Here is an 18,606-nt window from a genome sequence, read left to right as displayed (position 1 = left end):
AAAACGGTGGGGAGAAGACGCTGTCGTGGTGGAACGACGTTAATAGGACGGTGCATCCTGAAGAGACGGTCAAAGAGGCATGACAACTGTCTGTAAAACATAATCAATGCACAATTTTGCCCAAAGAACCACCATTACATGTTATGTAGACCACAAAGAAGTGTTTTAAGTGTAGAAAAAAATCATAATATGACCCTTCAATAAATTTTCATTGTTCAATTTTGTTTGTCACAGATTTCCAGACAATGGTGGTGAACCCAGAAAGCCACTTTGAGATAAAACCAAGACATGATCCACTGGACCCCTCTGGCACACCAAGTGGGAGCTATGAGCCAGCAGACAGCCCCTTGTACCACCCAGCAGGTTGTGTCCCCACCCCTGTCATCATAGCCAAGAAGATAGCTGAGAACCAGGCAGGAGACACAGACCATTCCTCTTCATTCCACATCCACCGCAGCCAGGAGGGTGAAAGATCACCAGACTTCCTCACAAAGATGGGTCCTCCTACCTCCACCAAGCCAAATAGATACCCTGCTAACATTAGTATGATTCTTGGCAAAACCCTCCAGAATCAGTCCATCGCCAATGTGAACCTTCACGATAGGCGAGCGCAGGTGTTGGCAAATCTGACAGGAGCACCGGCGCAGGAAGATTCTAAGCCCAATCTAGAGCAGATGCCTTACAACTTGCCCGCCCGCAGCATTTCCTTCAGGGACCCCACACCAGATAAGTCCAGGCTGGAAGCACTGTCTAAACTGGGCCTGGCCAGGAACCGAGCCGTGTCAGGTGGAATGTCAGTACTAGATTCTCCCAGCAGTACCACACAGAATCCTATTGTGAGGGCAGAGAACAGTAGCATTTTCAATTATGTGCAACCAAGTGTTCTCCCGAAAGAAAGCAGCCCCCGTGTGACAGATTTCAAGACCACAGCACCACCAAGTACCAGTGCCTTTTCTGCACAACCCAGCGTTCTCCCGAAAGAGAGCAGTCCCCTTGAGCCAAAGTCTAAGACCACGACATCACTAAGTACCATTGTCAGTTCTATGCAACCCAGTGTTCTCCTGAAAGAGAGCAGCCCCTCAGTGCCAGAGTCCAAGACCACAATACCACCAATCCCAACTTACGTCAGCAGAGAAGCAGTGAAGCTTCCCAGGAGCTTTCCCAGTAAGCCTCCACTGAGCCCACTGACTTTGGAAAAGGATGAACCTGAATTTCCTCCAGCAGAGGTGCAATTGAACAACTTTGGAGGCAAATCCATCGTGGTCACTGCAGTTCACCCAAATAATGACGATGTGAGTCCTTTAGTAAGCCAAGAAGCCAAAGTCTTGCCCACCGCGCTGGTCAACTCCAGCGAGTTCAACAGCTATGGCGGTAAGTCCAAAGTCCTGTCTCCTGTGTCTCCGGTGGCCATGACCAGGAGCGACCTTCCTGACATTGTCATCGATGTCAATCGCCCCTTCCTCAGCCCCAATCCCAATGTGGTCAACCGTTACGAAGGCAAAAGTCCAACCATCAACTCTCCAAGAGCCCCACAGCGGTCTATGAATGGCCCAAAAAGGTCTTTCAAAGACCTACCTCAAGTTCCACTCAACAGTTATGGAGGCAATAGTCCGACTAATAATTCTTCAAGAGCCTCACAGTGTTCCTTGGATGACCCGACGATGTCTGTCAAAGACCTACCTCCACCTCAACTCAACAGTTTTGGAGGCAAGAGTCAGACCACCAACCCTTCACAGCGATCCTTGGACGGCCCTACGAGGTCTTTCAAAGACCCATCTCAAGCTTCACTCAACAGTTCTGGAGACAATAGTCTGACCAACAACTCTTCAAGAGCCTCACAGCAGTCTCTGGATGGCCCGATGATGTCTGTCAAAGAACTACCTCCACCTCAACTCAACAGTTTTGGAGGCAAGAGTCAGACCATCAACCCTTCACAACGATCCTTAGACGGCCCTACGAGGTCTTTCAAAGACCCACCTCCAGCTAAACTCAACAGTTTTGGAGGCAATAGTCCAACCAATAACTCTTCCAGAGACTCACAGTGGTCTTTTGATGGCCCAACGATGTCTGTCAAAGACCTCCCTCCAGCTCAACTCAACAGTTTCGGAGGCAAGAGTCAGACTATCAACCCTTCACAGCGATCTTTGGACAGCCCTACGAGGTCTTTCAAAGGCCCACCTCCAGCCCCGGCACCAAGAAATCCTCTTAAGTCCTATCACCATGTGGGCGCTGCAACCCCAACCAGAGCCTTGTCGCCCACCGATTACAGGAAAACACCCAACGTTGCGTTTCGACCTCAAGGTATCACTGTTCAGTTTTCTGGCCGTGGGGCTGCAGACGAATCTCGCAACCAGGCTCTGAGGAAACTTGGGTTGCTGAAAGACTCGTGATGGACTTGATGGAAGGTTTCCATGCTTGACTGAGAGCAAGGCGTGTCTAAGGAAACCTACCTAGACGAGAGGACAGACCTGCACAGCCAGTTCTTGTTGCCTGGATACTCCTGGCAAGACTGTTTTGACGACAAATGTCATCTTGTTTGCAAAGGAAACCTTTGTTTGAGAGAGCAAAGATCAGGGTTCTTGTCTGAAGAGCAAATTACTTCTCAAAGTTGCGAGATAAATGTTTCAACTGTTCAGGGAACAAATGTACAGGTGCACCTTATGAAATCACAATATCTTGTCAAATTTGAAAAACTCCCAAGTTCACTTTAAAGCACAAACTTGCAGTGGACGTTTGTTTGCGGTCTTTTGTCAGACGTACACATTTTGGAAAAAAGTAACAGTAAATTAAACAAGTAAACAATTTCCTTTGAATTTCCTGCGGATCAGAACAATTTCCCTTGTGGATCATTAAAGTTTGTCTAAGTCTAAGTCTAAACCCTATTGTGCATGTCCACAAATGTCCACCACGGGGGACATCGTACATGCATTGCACATGGAGTGAAATATTTCAAGAAGGTATTTCTCAACTGTTTTGATATAATATGCTTTATATTATATCAAAACAATTAATAAATAATTCGGTATCTCATAAAAATTGTCATTGCAAAGCCTTCCTGAGCGTTTAGTTATTGCGGACTCTTGGAATAAAATCACTTGTATCAAGGATATTGTGATGTACTACGATGCGCCTGTATGTAATATGAAGAAGTTGTCCTCTGCTGGAGGTTATTTTTACTCCATAAACACTAACCGCACATTCTGGAACAGCTTTTTACTTTCTGACTGCAGAGGGAATACTTTGCCGCTTATTCTGCAGGCATTGTGGACTTCAGACCACAAAGACCCTCTCGTCTCCTTATGCTCGCGACAAAGTGTCTCTTTCTGTCCATAGTTATGTACTTTTTTTCAGACTCCGGCCTCTGTAGTTCAGCTACAGTCACTTATGAAGTATATTTTTGCGTTTGCAGGGTTTTACAATCTTGTGAATTTTTTTTTTTTTTTAAGACTCCGGTTCTCTGTAGCTCATCTACAGTTACTATGAAGTATCTGCTGGTGCATACCCATCTACTGTACTATACGTTAATACTATCTAACATGTACATATTAATGTATTCAGCTCTTGTTGAATGTGTGTCAATCATTAAAGCGCATCACGTGACTTGCTTGTGGCTGTTGTGCTTTGAGGGACTGTGGAATGTGAAGAATGAGCAGCTTGCTCAATGATTGGCTCAGTCTGTGGAATACTTGGCCAGGATCACAAGTTCAAATCCAACAGGTTTGATTCCATGACTCACTTATGGTTTTGATCTATCTAAATCCATCATGTCCATGATGTGAAGTGTGAAAACACTTTGATTCGGATGAGGATCAATGTGGGGACATTCAGCAGTGAGCTAATCTGTCTTGGTCTCATTGGCCAGTCTTTTTCTTTTCTACAAGTAGTTCAGTTACCGCTTCTGCAGCTCATGTCAGTATGTTGCCGTACGTTTGTCGGGCAGGAAATGAGCAAATACTTGTGTTAGCTGCCTTGTAATTAGACTTTGGACAAACAGGCGCACCCCTCTCTCGTCGACAGACCTGCACTGACTGCTTCTCTCGCTCACTGCCAATGCAGACTGAGTCCAAAGATGAGTCTGACACTTGACTAGGACACACACACACACACACACACACACACACACACACACACACACACACACACACACACACACACACACACACACACACACACACACACACACACACACACACACACACACACACACACACACACACAGATACCTACGGGACAGCATCCGAAGGAGGAGCTCAGACCGCTGCATTATTAACGAAGCATGGTGAATACTGTCCAACACCATAACTTAAAAAGACGAAAATGCAAAGTCAGTTCATTATGTCCCTCTTGTTCCACTGTTCTTTTCCCACTTTGAGGTGTTTTGTGAGGCCTCATGAAAGAAAATATCATGTTGGCCATCATGCTGCTTGGTCTTTAGCTAACACTGCTCTCCAGGAAACTGAAGTCATGAAAACGGAAGTACACTAATCAATAATAAATATACAGTAATATTAGTATATATGTATGTAGAGGGTAACTTTATTGTTCAACCTTTAGAAATGAGCTTTATTACTCCAATGAAACTACTTTTGATATGGTTTGTACAGTTAAGCGCCGTTTGCTAGCTTCAGGTCACATGACAGTGGAACAGGAGGAAGAGAACGCTACTCAGAAGTCGTCACAGCCTCACGTCAACAACGCTCACATTTGTTGGCAGGTTCACTTCAAGGGTCCCCAAAACAAACAAAACGTGTCATGTCAACTATGTCCTTACTTCTTCTGCCTGTTTGGCGCAATGACCACAATCGGCACTTTCTGTCCGTCTCCCGTCCCCGCAATAGGCCGCCACATGTTAAGTCCTCTTAGTAGTTTGTCATCTCGGGCAACAGACCAGAAGAAAGAGTGACATCTGTCTGACCCCGGGTCCCACATTGGTCTGTCCTCCTCAGGGCCCTCAGGAGGGCGAGGGTGTGTGTTCAGGTCAGGGTTAACTCTGTCCCGGCATCAGTGGGTGTCTAGAGGACTCCCCCCCGCCCGACGGGTTTCCCGCCGATCTTCTCCCTCTTCTTCTTTGCTCCTTCGCTCTGTTGCTCATTCAGCTCAGGACTCATCAGCGTCTCCTAGTGGACAGACAAAGAGGTCATTTAGAGCAGACTAGGGTTGTCCTGATACCAAAATGTATTTCGATACTTTTCTAAATAAAAGGCAGCGCAAAAAAATTGCATGATTGGCTTTATTTTAACAAACAATCTTACGGTACATTAAACATATGTTTCATATTGCAATCGAAGAACAATTTTGTCCTTAAATAAAATAGTGAACATACAAGACAACTTGTCTTTTGTAAGTAAGTAAACAAATAAAAGCTCCTAATTAGTCTGCTGACGTATGCAGTAACATATTGTGTCATTTATACACCTATTATTTTGTCAACATTATAAAAAACAAGCCGTAAAAATGAATTATTAATCTACTTGTTTATTTACTGTTAATATCTGATTATTTTCTGTTTTAACATGTTCTATTTACACTTCTGTTCAAATGTAATAATCACTTATTCTTCTCTTGTTTGGATACTTTACATTAGTTTTGGATGATACCAAGAATTTTGGTATCAATCCGATACCAAGTAGTTACAGGATCATACATTGGTCATATTCAAAGTCCTCATGTGTCCAGGGACATATTTCATGAGTTTATAAATATGAATTTAAAAAACGAAAAAAGATTGTGATGATAAAAAATATTGATGTAATCATAGTAGTATGGACTAGACACGCAATTGTACTTGGTATCGTTACGCTAACCCATGGCATTTGTTAGCGCTAGCTTTTGCTAGTGGTGACGCCGGTGAGCTATTGTATCCTCCTACGGTGTGTAGTGAAGCATGTTTAGCTATTCCTCGTCCTGCAGGGATGATACTTGTAAGAAACTTACTTTGTCGCCATGGAGGCGAGGATTAGTGATTTAGAAGTAGCTAAAACACTGCAGACTGCGGATGGATGTTAGCTGCCAGCTAGCTAGCCATGTCTTAAAGCACCTTTCCCTGAGGGCGTTTCAGTGTTATAGCGTCACCTTTATCGTCAGTTTTTAGGCCAAAATGCGTCCGTTCTCCCTTTTCCGTCTACACACTGTGTCTGCTTGTAAGTACTCCGTGATTGTGCACTGCCGAACATGCTCCTCTGCTCGTAAAACCAGCAATAACACGACGTGACGCGCGCCGTCATGCCCGTTGGGAACTGGTACTTTTCAAACAGAGTATAGTACCGTTTTTGATTCATTAGTACCGCGATACTATACTAGTACCGGTATACCGTACCACCCTAGAGCAGACACATAATTGGGACACATTTCCCACACAAAAAACAGGACGATGTTAGGAATTCTGATTGTGTACCGACACTTTTACAAACCTTCCTCCGGTCTTGAAGATGAGGTCAGCATTGGGGGCGCCTTTTGGGTGCTGGTAGCGGGGCCGCCGCTCGCGGTTGGTGTTAGCCGGCGCCGGACGTTGAGCGAGGGATTGCAGCATCTCTGCGACACACACAATTGAGTCACACACTTATCAAAGCTCCACAGTCAACAATGAATACTAAAGACGGCCTGCCTACCCTGGTAGTCTTCCTGCTCTTGACGCTCATTGATGTCCAGGGTGAGCTTCTTCATCCTCATGCGCTCTTCCTGCTCGGCCTGCTGCTGGTTGAAGTGGTTGGCCGCCAGGTGGGACGACAGCGGCACGTTCAAGATCTTGTACTGTGTAAACACACACACACTGTAACAGAGGCATCTTACAAAGCAGTAAATCACCTAACCCAGGACTTTTAAATTGTTTTTTGATACTCCCCCTCTGGGGAGAAGAAAACATTTTGCGCACCCCCATTCTCCTACAAATAATATCATTTGTCCATTAAATTGTTATGAGTACACCACTGCATAACATTGTGTCCTTAATAACATTAAAGAAAACAAACAACGACAGTGTTGGCGCTAGGAATTTTCAAAATGGGGTCCAAGGGACCCCATTAAGTCATAAAAATGGGGTGCCACAGTAAATTTTTGGGGTCCCACTATTTGGAACCGTTTTGAAAACCAATGATAAATGTATCTGCGATGAGGTGGCGACTTGTCCAGGGTGTACCCCACCTTCCGCCCGAATGCAGCTGAGATAGGCTCCAGCACCCCCCGGGACCCCAAAAGGGACAAGCGGTAGAAAATGGATGGATGGATGAAAAGAGTATGCATTATCCTGTTGTATCTTACATTCTATATTGTGTTTTGGAAAAAGGTTTTCATTAACGTTACTTAACTCCTAAAAAAAAAAAAAAAATACAAAATATTTTTTTTTTTTATGCATATGTAAATGCATTCAGTTAAAAGCATTCATTCACTTTCTTCTTTCCTTCATGGATCTAAACTTTACTGCTGCCAGTATTTTTTTCTATATTTTTCTTGTAATATTTTCAGAATGTGTTTGATCTATTTTTGGCCAAAGTAAGACAAAGAAAACAATCTGAAGTTGTCTTTAGTTTTAATGCTATGATTTTAACAGTCTGGCCCGTGTGTGCACATATTTTCCTCCAAGCGGCCCCATGAGCTAAAATGAGTTTGACACCCCTGATATAGATCAATGTCCAACAAATAATAACTTTAATAACTTTGTTTTTAGTCCGTCACAGAAAAGATTTAAAATGCATAATTTTCCCTAAAATTCTCCAAAAAAAGTTATCTTCATTCAAACTATAACATTTTTTGACCGACTTTAACCATTCGATACTAGAAGATATAATTCAATAAACTCAATCAATAATAAATTCAAATTGACCAGAACCATTATGTCAGGAGCACGATACATAAAGTACTTTAACCTACAAAATAAAAGTAAATAAAACAATTTGGTCCGATTTTTTTTTTATCAGAATGAGAAAGAAAGGATTATTGGCTACAATGAGCGCGTTTTCTAGTGCATGGATTTTGATACTGATAAAGCATTTTTTCCCCAGGGTCACACGTGTCCCCCTGGCATAGCACCGCGCCCCCCCCAGAGGGGCCCACCACACTATTTGAGGAGAACTGGCCTAACCAGTGATTGATTAGATGACTCTTGCCAACGTATTTCGGTAAAAGGATCCTCACATCCCTATTGGCTTACAATGTTATGCACTAAAGGTGTGTCTAAGGAAGTAGTCCGGCACACACAAAGGATACTTTATGCAGTGTGTGTCGTCCACCTACAAGGATGTTCTGTGTTCTCCACAACTTTTCCAGCAATTTTGTTTCTGTTGCGTAAGACACTTGCACTCTGAAAGCAGGACACGCCCTGCAGTATGAGAGCCCATCTCTGCCTCTAAACCACACGCTCCCTTGCTGACACTTGCCAAAACACACACACACACACACACACACACACACACACACACACACACACACACACACACACACACACACACACACACACACACACACACACACACACACACACACACACACACACACACACACACACACACACACACAGTCTTGTATTTGTTAACTTCTTGAGACCTCCGGAAAATGCCTACCTCTTGAGGACCACCCTTTCTAGATATATAAAGATTTGTATTTACAACATTAATAATATATACATACATCCATCCATCCATCCATCCATCTTCTTCCGCTTATCTGAGTTCGGGTCGCGGGGGCAGCAGCCTAAGCAGGGAAGCCCAGACTTCCCTCTCCCCATCCACTTCGTCCAGCTCTTCCCGGGGGATCCCGAGGCGTTCCCAGGCCAGCCAGGAGAGATAGTCTTCCCAATGTGTCCTGGGTCTTCCCTGTGGCCTCCTACCGGTCGGATGTGCCCAAAATACCTCCCTAGGGAGGCGTTTGGGTGGCATCCTGACCAGATGCCCGAACCACCTCATCTGGCTCCTCTCGATGTGGAGGAGCAGCGGCTTTACTTTGCGCTCCTCCCGGATGACAGAGCTTCTCACCTTATCTCTAAGGCAGGGGTCACCAACGCGGTGCCCGCGGGCACCAGGTAGCCCGTAAGGACCTGTTCTAAAAATAGCTCAAATAGCAGCACTTACCAGTGAGCTGCCTCTATTTTTTAAATTGTATTTATTTACTAGCAAGCTGGTCTCACTTTGCTCGACATTTTTAATTCTAAGAGAGACAAAACTCAAATAGAATTTGAAAATCCAAGAAAATATTTTAAAGACTTGGTCTTCACTTGTTTAAATAAATTCTTTAATTGTTTTACTTTGCTTCTTATAACTTTCAGAAAGACAATTTTAGAGAAAAAATACAACCTTAAAAATGATTTTAGGATTTTTAAACACATATACCTTTTTACCTTTTAAATTCCTTCCTCTTCTTTCCTGACAATTTAAATCAATGATCAAGTAAATTTATTTTTTTAATTGTAAAGAATAATAAAGAAATTTCTATTTAATTCTTCATTTTAGCTTCTGTTTTTTCGACGAAGAATATTTGTGAAATATTTCTTCAAACTTATTATGATTAAAATTCCAAAAAATTATTCTGGCAAATCTAGAAAATCTGTAGAATCAAATTTAAATCTTATTTCAAAGTCTTTTGAATTTCTTTTAAAAAAAAATTCTGGAAAATCTAGAAGAAATAATGATTTGTCTTTGTTAGAAATATAGCTTGGTCCAATTTGCTATATATTCTAACAAAGTATAGATTGGATTTTAACCTTTTTAAAACATGTCATCAAAATTCTAAAATTAATCTTAATCAGGAAAAATTACAAATGATGTTCCATAAAAAGATTCAAATTAGTTAGTTTTTATCTTCTTTTTTTCGGTTGAATTTTGAATTTTAAAGACTCGAAATTGAAGATAAACTATGTTTCAAAATTTAATTGTCATTTTTTTTCGTGTTTTCTTCTCTTTTAAACCGTTCAATTAAGTGTAAATATCATTAATTATTAATAATAACATAGAGTTAAAGGTAAATTGAGCAAATTGGCTATTTCTGGCAATTTATTTAAGTGTGTATCAAACTGGTAGCCCTTCGCATGAATCACTACCCAAGAAGTAGCTCTTGGTTTCAAAAAGGTTGGTGACCCCTGCTCTAAGGGATTCAACCGCCACCTGACGGGGGAAGCTCATTTCGGCCGCTTGTACCCGTGATCTTGTCCTTTTGGTCATAACCCAAAGCTCATGACCATAGGTGAGGATGGGAATGTAGATCGACCGGTAAATTGAGAGCTTTGCCTTCCGGCTCAGCTCCTTCTTCACCACAACGGATCGATACAGCGTCCGCATTACTGAAGACGCCGCACCGATCCGCCTGTCAATCTCACCATCCACTCTTCCCTCACTCGTGAACAAGACTCCGAGGTACTTGAACTCCTCCACTTGGGGCAGGGTCTCCTGGTATATATACATACTATGCAAATATAAAAAAGGTAAGCCTTTTAGTTTTTGATTTTTCTGTTTGTAATTGGTTTTTAATCTTCATTATTTACTTCAAGTTATTACAGTATGTCTCTATATACATATTAATATACAGTAGATATTTTATTCATTTTTGGCCAAAGGGGGCCCATTTCAATTTCTTACACACACTTGTTATTACATATGTTTGGCCAGAGGGGGAGCACTTTTAAAACCGACACACAGTCAATTTGAAAAATCCCTCCTTTTTGGGAACACCCTAATTTTGATAGATTTTACCACCAGGGGTGCAAATGAGACATTCTCTATTAGATGCAATGGTTTTCTGTATTGGGACCATGATTTCGGTCCTAACTTGTTCATCGGTCCTCATACGGAAGCTACTTTTCCCTGTTGATGTCTCAAGAAGGGAAGAAATACAAGAACACACACGCATGCACGCACGGGAAAAATACAAGAACACACACGCATGCACGCACGCACAGCTGTAGAGTCAATATTATTGCTGGGCTGTGTGTGTGTGTGTGTGTGTGTGTGTGTGTGTGTGTGTGTGTGTGTGTGGCTCCACTGCTCATGTCTGTGTGTTACTTGGCTACAGTTGTGCACCTGTGGGTCCTATAGGTCCTCCTCCTACCTGCTGCTTGTTTCCCTTGCGTGTGAGCATGACGAACTGCATGGTTTCTGAGAGCTCGCTGTCGCCCTCGCTGATGCACGACTGGCTGGATCCTCCCTTCTTCAACTGGCTCTTCAGCTGCAGGGGAATGGCCACGTCCAGCTGGTGCACCTTCACCGTCTCACCGCTGCGCTGCTGCGGGGACCAGAGACACAGCGTTCAAGGATGGACATTTGCGGCAATAGATGACCAACACAGCATTTTAGCGGCGTGCCTGCAGGTTCTCCAACATCATCTTGTCCAACGCCTGAATAAAGTCTTCGTCCTCGGCACACGCCACGTGCTTCAGTCCACCGCCGCGTAGGGTCACCTCCTACACACACCATTACATGTCATTGCATGGATGACACGTCTGCACACTGTCAACTCACATTGCTCTCCTCATCAGTCTCGTTCTCCTTGTTGGAGTCCGTCAGATAGTCGGTGTTCTCCTCCTCTTCTTCATCCCTTTCCTCCTCTTCATTTTCAGACGCCTCCTGCGAGGAAAAAAGAAAGGGGGCGCTGACGAGCCTGCCGGCAGGACAGCATGTGGTGCACTGAAATGAGGGACTTACGTCATCCTCGGCTTCGTTCATTTCGCTCTCATTGCCCGACTGCTCCTCCGTCTCGGCGCCTCCCTCCTCGTCTTCATCACCATCATCGTCCTCCTCATCCAGGCCCTCCCCTTCACTCATGGCACTGGAGCGGCCGTCCTTCTCCATGGCCATACCTGGAAGATGAGAAGAGATAAAGGCGGGGATCTTCTGTGGTTTGATGACAATTAGCAGTTATCAGTTAGCACTTTTTCCTCAGAATGAGAGTAAAGACATGAGGCACAGAGAAGAGCTGTATGTCAGGTGTCATGTGACCTGGCAAACAAGGAATGTCCGATCCAGCTCACACAATAGCACCTTTGTTCCACTCGGAGCCGCCATCATTCATAAAGTTTTTAGAAGGCCCTTTAACACGCTTGAACAGACGTCCATGACGCTTGTAACTTAGGACTTATTTCATAAGCATGAACTCAACTTACTGTTCTCCTTGACAAAGGAAACATAAACTCATTGATTCTCCCCACACTCGAGGAAACGGTAACATACGCCAAAAACGTCATGTAACATACAAACTCCATTTCCATATGAGTTGGGAAATTGTGTTAGATGTAAATATAAACGGAATACAATGATTTGCAAATCCTTTTCAAGCCATATTCAGTTGAATATGCTACAAAGACAACATATTTGATGTTCAAACTCATAAACTTTATTTTTTTTTGCGAATAATAATTAACTTAGAATTTCATGGCTGCAACACGTGCCAAAGTAGTTGGGAAAGGGCATGTTCACCACTGTGTTACATGGCCTTTCCTTTTAACAACACTCAGTAAAGGTTTGGGAAGTGAGGAGACACATTTTTGAAGTGGAATTCTTTCCCATTCTTGCTTGATGTACAGCTTAAGTTGTTCAACAGTCCGGGGGTCTCCCTTCTGCTATTTTAGGTGCCACACATTTTCAATGTCTGGACTACAGGCAGGCCAGTCTAGTACCCGCACTCTTTTACTATGAAGCCACGTTGATGTAACACGTGGCTTGGCATTGTCTTGCTGAAATAAGCAGGGGCGTCCATGGTAACGTTGCTTGGATGGCAACACATGTTGCTCCAAAACCTGTATGTACCTTTCAGCATTAATGGCGCCTTCACAGATGTGTAAGTTACCCATGTCTTGGGCACTAATACACCCCCATACCATCACAGATGCTGCCTTTTCAACTTTGCGCCTATAACAATACGGATGGTTCTTTTCCTCTTTGGTCCGGAGGACACGACGTCCACAGTTTCCAAAAACAATTTGAAATGTGGACTCGTCAGACCACAGAACACTTTTCCACTTTGCATCAGTCCATCTTAGATGAGCTCAGGCCCAGCGAAGCCGACGGCGTTTCTGGGTGTTGTTGATAAACGGTTTTCGCCTTGCATAGGAGAGTTTTAACTTGCACTTACAGATGTAGCGACCAACTGTAGTTACTGACAGTGGGTTTCTGAAGTGTTCCTGAGCCCATGTGGTGATATCCTTTACACACTGATGTGGCTTGTTGATGCAGTACAGCCTGAGGGATGGAAGGTCACGGGCTTAGCTGCTTACGTGCAGTGATTTCTCCACATTCTCTCAACCCTTTGATGATATTACGGACCGTAGATGGTGAAATCCCTAAATTCCTTGCAATAGCTGCTTGAGAAAGGTTTTTCTTAAACTGTTCAACAATTTGCTCACACATTTGTTGACAAAGTGGTGACCCTCGCCCCATCCTTGTTTGTGAATGACTGAGCATTTCATGGAATCTACTTTTATACCCAATCATGGCACCCACCTGTTCCCAATTTGCCTGTTCACCTGTGGGATGTTCCAAATAAGTGTTTGATGAGCATTCCTCAACTTTATCAGTATTTATTGCCACCTTTCCCAACTTCTTTGTCACATGTTGCTGCCATCAAATTCTAAAGTTAAAGATTATTTGCAAAAAAATAAATGTTTATCAGTTTGAACATCAATTATGTTGTCTTTGTAGCATATTCAACTGAAAATGGGTTGAAAATGATTTGCAAATCATTGTATTCCGTTTATATTTACATTTAACACAATTTCCCAACTCATATGGAAACGGGCTTTGTACACAACATATGTAAAACATGCAACCTGGTAACAAATGTAACCTGCATAAAATATGTATCCTAGTAACAAAAGTCACATATCTAACATTGCAACATACGTAACATGCGCAACAAACGTACAATATGTAACATGGTAACATACGTAGTAACAAGGTAACAAGCATAACATGGAAGTACCATGTATACCAGATTTTAAAGACATAACATGGTAACAAACATATCTTACGTAACAAACATAACATGGTAACATGTAACAAAGTAACATAATTAACAAGCATATCGTGAACATAACATGCAGTACATAAGTTAGTAACATGCACACCGCATGTAAAAACTTTTTTTTCTGTATTTGTTTATTTGAAAGACAATGTGCAGTTACATTAAAAAGATGGCTGCACCAGATTTAGCACCAGGCTAATTTCCATCTGTAGTCCTTTTATGGCGCATCTAACATCCACAATACAATTAAACATGATTGAAAATACACAACAATATAAAAATTACACCATGATAAACTATTTAAAATACAAATACAATACATAGAGAGTATGTGAATTACAGATCAGTGGGCGGTCAACTTACAGTATTTTAGCAGCTTAATTTAAAGTGCAGAAGTATATAAAGTGCAGCAGTTTTTATCAAAGTCCGCATACAGTGCAGTAGCCATCAGATGATACCCATAAGGGTATAGCTGTATACCCCATTGATATTGCATACATTAAAAAAAAGTTTGCGATGTTACCAGACTGGAATGGTACTCTGGTGGCCATCAGACTACCGTACTCCCACCAGGTCATCATGTTCCACTCAGGATTGAATTCAAGGTCTCCCTGCTAACCCACCAGTGCCTCCATGGAAAGGCCCCCCTCTACCTCAAAGAACTACTCACCCCCAAATCCTCCACACGACACCTCCGCTCCGGACAGGCTAACCTCCTCCAACCTCCGAGGACAAAGCTACGAACAATGGGAGACCGGGCTTTCTGCTCCGCCGCTCCCAGTCTGTGGAACGCTCTCCCTGACCATCTGAGGGCACCACAGACTGTGGATGCTTTTAAAAAGGCTTAAAAGCCCTTTTTTTAAAAAAAGCCTTTTTGTTTAGATATGTGCATACTAGCTATAACTATTTGGGTGTTCTAGTTTTTATTTTTATTTATTTCTTTATTATCTTTTTTTTCTTTTCTTGTTAATACACTGTAGCACTTTGAGATTGTTTACTCAATATAAAGTTCATTATACAAATAAAATCTATTATTATTATCATCCGATGTTCAACTGCCTGTCTGGTATTGCTAATGTGAGCAGGACTGGTGGTCTAAAAGCCAGTCTTTGACTACTTGTGAGAAGCTGTGAAAACTAGAGTTGTTCTTTAGATTGTCTAGAAGTCCATTCCATTCTTTGATGGCTTGATATGAAAAGGCTGATAGGGAGAAGGCATACTTTCCTTTTGGAACACTACAGTCACCCCTGGATACAGGGGTGACTGTACATTAACATGTACTTAACATGTACTTAACATGGTAACGTACGTAACAAACATAACGTGGTAACATAAATACAATTAAAAGATTTTAAGTGCGCATTATAGTCTGGGAAAAAAAGGTAAATATATAACAAATGTAACATGGTAACATACGTAAGGAACTAAACATGGTGACAATGATCTAATTAACTTGAGTACAAAGCCCTGAGTCACTCTCACTGATTGGACATGGCAGTTTTCTGGTAATTCTCAGTCTACACCTTAAAACTGTAAAACAACGCCAGCCCTTCAACAGGCTGCTGAGTGACACACACTTCCGAAATGGGAAGAAGACCAAAACAAAGACAGAAGTGACACACACCTGAAAAATTCTAGTGGGTGTACATTTAATTATGATTATTCCTTTGTCGAGCTGCGCCTTTAAGGAGTGATGGCACACTGTCTTTTCATCTGTTAGGGAATGTTACTCAAGCGGTCAGACAAGCTGAGCAGCCCTGAACAGCCACGTGTACAAAGCTATCTCCCACACATACACACTTTGTATATTCCTTACATTAAAACACCTTACCTAGTTTGACCAGCACTTCCTTCTCCAGGTCGGCCACTTCCCTGCTGGCCTCCTCCAGGGAGCAGCTCAGTCTCATTTTGGGCCGCAACAGCTCCAGAGTGTCGGTAATCATGTAGTCGATGTCGATGGGGAACGGGTGGTCTTTGGTCCAAGTGTCCACACTCTTCTTCCACCAGATGTAGCGCTGCAGACACACAAACAAGACAAGTGTTTGTTCACAATGACGGCTATCCATAGGTCTCTCTAGTGCACCAGTGTCAAACTCAAGGCCCGGGGGCCAGTCCTGCAAACACCTGAAAATGATATGTGTCAATAAAGTACTTAATATTTTCTCACTGAATGTAATAGATTTTTTTCATTTTGACAGAAAAAATGTATGTGTTGCATACCTTTTCAACTTTAATAGTATCCAATATTGCAACAAATATAACAGCATATTATCATACTTTCCAAACATGTTTTTGTCTAAATAAAATACTTAACTTTACAGCAAATTAATAAAAATTCCAATAAATGTCACGTTGTTCTTTACAGCGTATTACTGTCAATTGAAAAAAACACCAACTGTTTTTTGCGTTAAAACTGTTGACTGAGCTGCCAGTATTTGACTGTAAAATCTAAGGTTGTTGTTTTTAACGGTGTATTACTGTAATTGGAAAGACGGTACATTTGTTTTTACGGTAGAAAAACTGGCAGCTAAGTTGCTGGAATAAAAAAAAAATACTTGTAGTGTTTTTCCTTCAACAATATAATGTTGTAAAAACCAATGTAAATTTAACACTAAAATTCTGGCAACTAAGCTGCCAGCTTTTTCCGTAAAAACACCCCCAAAAAACAGTGGTACTGTTTTTCCATTTACTGTAAAATGTTGTAAAAAAAAATTAAAAAACACTATTTTGGAGTAGTTTTTACTGCAAAATCGACAGTCTACTTAAAACAATTTATGTGATTAATAATAAAATGCAGAGGCAAATTCATACATTATTCGCTGTTACAAGCGGCCATAACTGCCATGTGGCCCTCAATGAAAACCAGTTCGACACCTGTGCTCTAGTGTTTGTGATTAGACTCTGACATTCCACAGTCGTAGGACTCGCCTGGAAGTAGATAAGGAAACAATCAAGCTTCCTCTTGCTGGAGCCGCGGTCAAAGTACTGTCCGCAGGTGTCGAGCAGCGTGCACACCAGTCGAATGCGGAAGAGGTGCTCAGGGGGGTCCAGCGTGCTCGGGCTGCCATCCTGGTTGACACCAAAGGAGATGAAGGAGAAGAGGGTGCGGAAGATGACGGCTGACTCCACCATGCGGTAGTTGTACAGCTCGCCAAGGAACTTTGCGCTGCTGATGCGGCGCTGGTTGAACTTGGGCTGGTTGACCTGGTATTAATGAGTATGACAGGGTGCAGACATTAGCACATTATGTCATTGTTTTTGTTTTTACCTATTTATATATCAATAATGTACCTCCATGCCCAAGCGAATGTCCTCCAGGACCCCGTCCACCACGTGGATGCCCACGTCCTCCTGGTAGGCCACCAAACCAGCCAGGAGGTTGGCCACACAGTGAATGCTGTTGTACTTGACGTTCCATATGTTGACCATGCAGCAGATCAGGTAGCTCTTGACTTCCGGGTCCTGCCAGGACAGCTTGCGCATCTGCCTGAGCACCTTCTCCGTGGTGACCTTGGACAGGTCCTTGTAGAGCAGCTTGCGGATGTACTCCTGCAGCGGCGGCCGTCTCTTCTTCACTGTCTTCTCGATGGGTGGGGGGTTGCAGTAGTAGTAAGCGTTCTCCACCATTGTCACATAGCGGGCATCCAGATGTTGCGCCTGCTTTTTGCGCATCATTTGCTCCTGGAATGCACATATAGTTCGGAGAAGATGAGATGCTAGAAATACCAGCCTCATGTGAAAATACAACTAGGGAAAAAAAAGGCAGAGCCAGGTGGTACTGACCAGCAGGACGCTGGTGCGCAGATGAGAGTCGGGGGACCTGAAGAGGAAGCGGCCACACGTCTCCAGCAGGGTGCAGGCCATCTCCACATGGTGATGGGTGAAATCTGACAGCAGCATCTGAGACACAATCAAAACATTACCACATGTGTGACAAATATTAACCAAGTAGGGCTTTTAACGTTAACTGGATAATAACCAGTAACAAAAATGTCCTTTAATGGAACTATTTTGTTTATTAATACACACCAAGACTGCATAATTAATCGAGGTAATTAGGGGTGTATTTTGGTTTCAAAGTTTTCACAGTGATACAGTGACTCCTGACGATAGCAAACAAACACTCGGTGTGTAGTTTTATCTGGCGCAGCATTGGCCGGGTCTGAAAATAATCTCGCAGAATCCTCTGCGCAGTGCGGGGCTGACAAGTTGGGGGCGTGGAACGCCGTAACCAGGAAGTGAAGTGTGTTCATAGAGGATGAGAGGAATTGGTTTTTTTTGACATTTCCTGAAAAAATCATCAAAATGTATCCATAACTAATACATGTTTGTTGCTAACAAACACACAAAAAACCCTGGCGAAAACATATAAACTCTTTGGCGGAGGTAAAAAAAAAAAGTCGGAGTTCTACAAAGCAAAGCACTTTCATCCTGAGTGTTTCCAAGGCAACAAAGCCAGCCGGTCCCGTCGCACCACGCGGAGGAAAATCACAAAAAAAAAAACCTTTCCACCATGAGAAATCTCCAAAGCTACTTGATATATCCTCAATTCATCCATCCATTTCTACCGCTTGTCTCCCTCGATGTTGCGAGCGTTTTATATATTTTCATGACTATTTACATTGTAGATTGTCACTGAAGGCATCAAAACTATGAATGAACACATGT

The 18,606-nt window shown here is 42.8% G+C and overlaps 2 protein-coding genes across 4 annotated transcripts in view; one reads left to right on the top strand and one right to left on the bottom strand.

Moving 5' to 3' along the window:
* LOC133662530 (mucin-2) overlaps nucleotides 1–3,600 on the top strand; it is a 5,555-nt gene extending 1,955 nt beyond the window's left edge. The window contains exon 4 of the mRNA XM_062066618.1: nucleotides 235–3,600. Within this exon, the coding sequence (XP_061922602.1) occupies nucleotides 235–2,390 (2,156 nt within the window). The 3' untranslated portion in view covers nucleotides 2,391–3,600. The remainder of the gene's footprint in view (nucleotides 1–234) is intronic.
* A 916-nt stretch (nucleotides 3,601–4,516) lies between these two features.
* upf2 (UPF2 regulator of nonsense mediated mRNA decay) overlaps nucleotides 4,517–18,606 on the bottom strand; it is a 33,166-nt gene continuing 19,076 nt past the window's right edge. Inside the window, exons 11-21 of one of the 3 annotated variants that reach the window (XM_062066617.1) lie at nucleotides 17,722–17,838; nucleotides 17,230–17,619; nucleotides 16,867–17,142; nucleotides 15,770–15,953; nucleotides 11,625–11,779; nucleotides 11,442–11,546; nucleotides 11,285–11,383; nucleotides 11,032–11,202; nucleotides 6,609–6,750; nucleotides 6,411–6,531; nucleotides 4,517–5,117 (exon numbers count right to left, since the gene is read on the bottom strand). In XM_062066617.1, the coding sequence (XP_061922601.1) occupies nucleotides 5,108–5,117; nucleotides 6,411–6,531; nucleotides 6,609–6,750; nucleotides 11,032–11,202; nucleotides 11,285–11,383; nucleotides 11,442–11,546; nucleotides 11,625–11,779; nucleotides 15,770–15,953; nucleotides 16,867–17,142; nucleotides 17,230–17,619; nucleotides 17,722–17,838 (1,770 nt within the window). In that variant the 3' untranslated portion in view covers nucleotides 4,517–5,107. Of the gene's footprint in view, nucleotides 5,118–6,410; nucleotides 6,532–6,608; nucleotides 6,751–11,031; nucleotides 11,206–11,284; nucleotides 11,384–11,441; nucleotides 11,780–15,769; nucleotides 15,954–16,866; nucleotides 17,143–17,229; nucleotides 17,620–17,721; nucleotides 17,839–18,606 lie in introns of all 3 variants that reach the window. The other 2 variants (XM_062066616.1, XM_062066615.1) reach the window with 2 other exon arrangements.

Source organism: Entelurus aequoreus, linkage group LG12 (assembly GCF_033978785.1).
Source record: "Entelurus aequoreus isolate RoL-2023_Sb linkage group LG12, RoL_Eaeq_v1.1, whole genome shotgun sequence".
NCBI lineage: Eukaryota > Metazoa > Chordata > Actinopteri > Syngnathiformes > Syngnathidae > Entelurus > Entelurus aequoreus.
The sequence above is the reverse complement of the archived record's forward strand: the minus strand, read 5'-3'. Positions and strand labels throughout refer to the sequence as shown.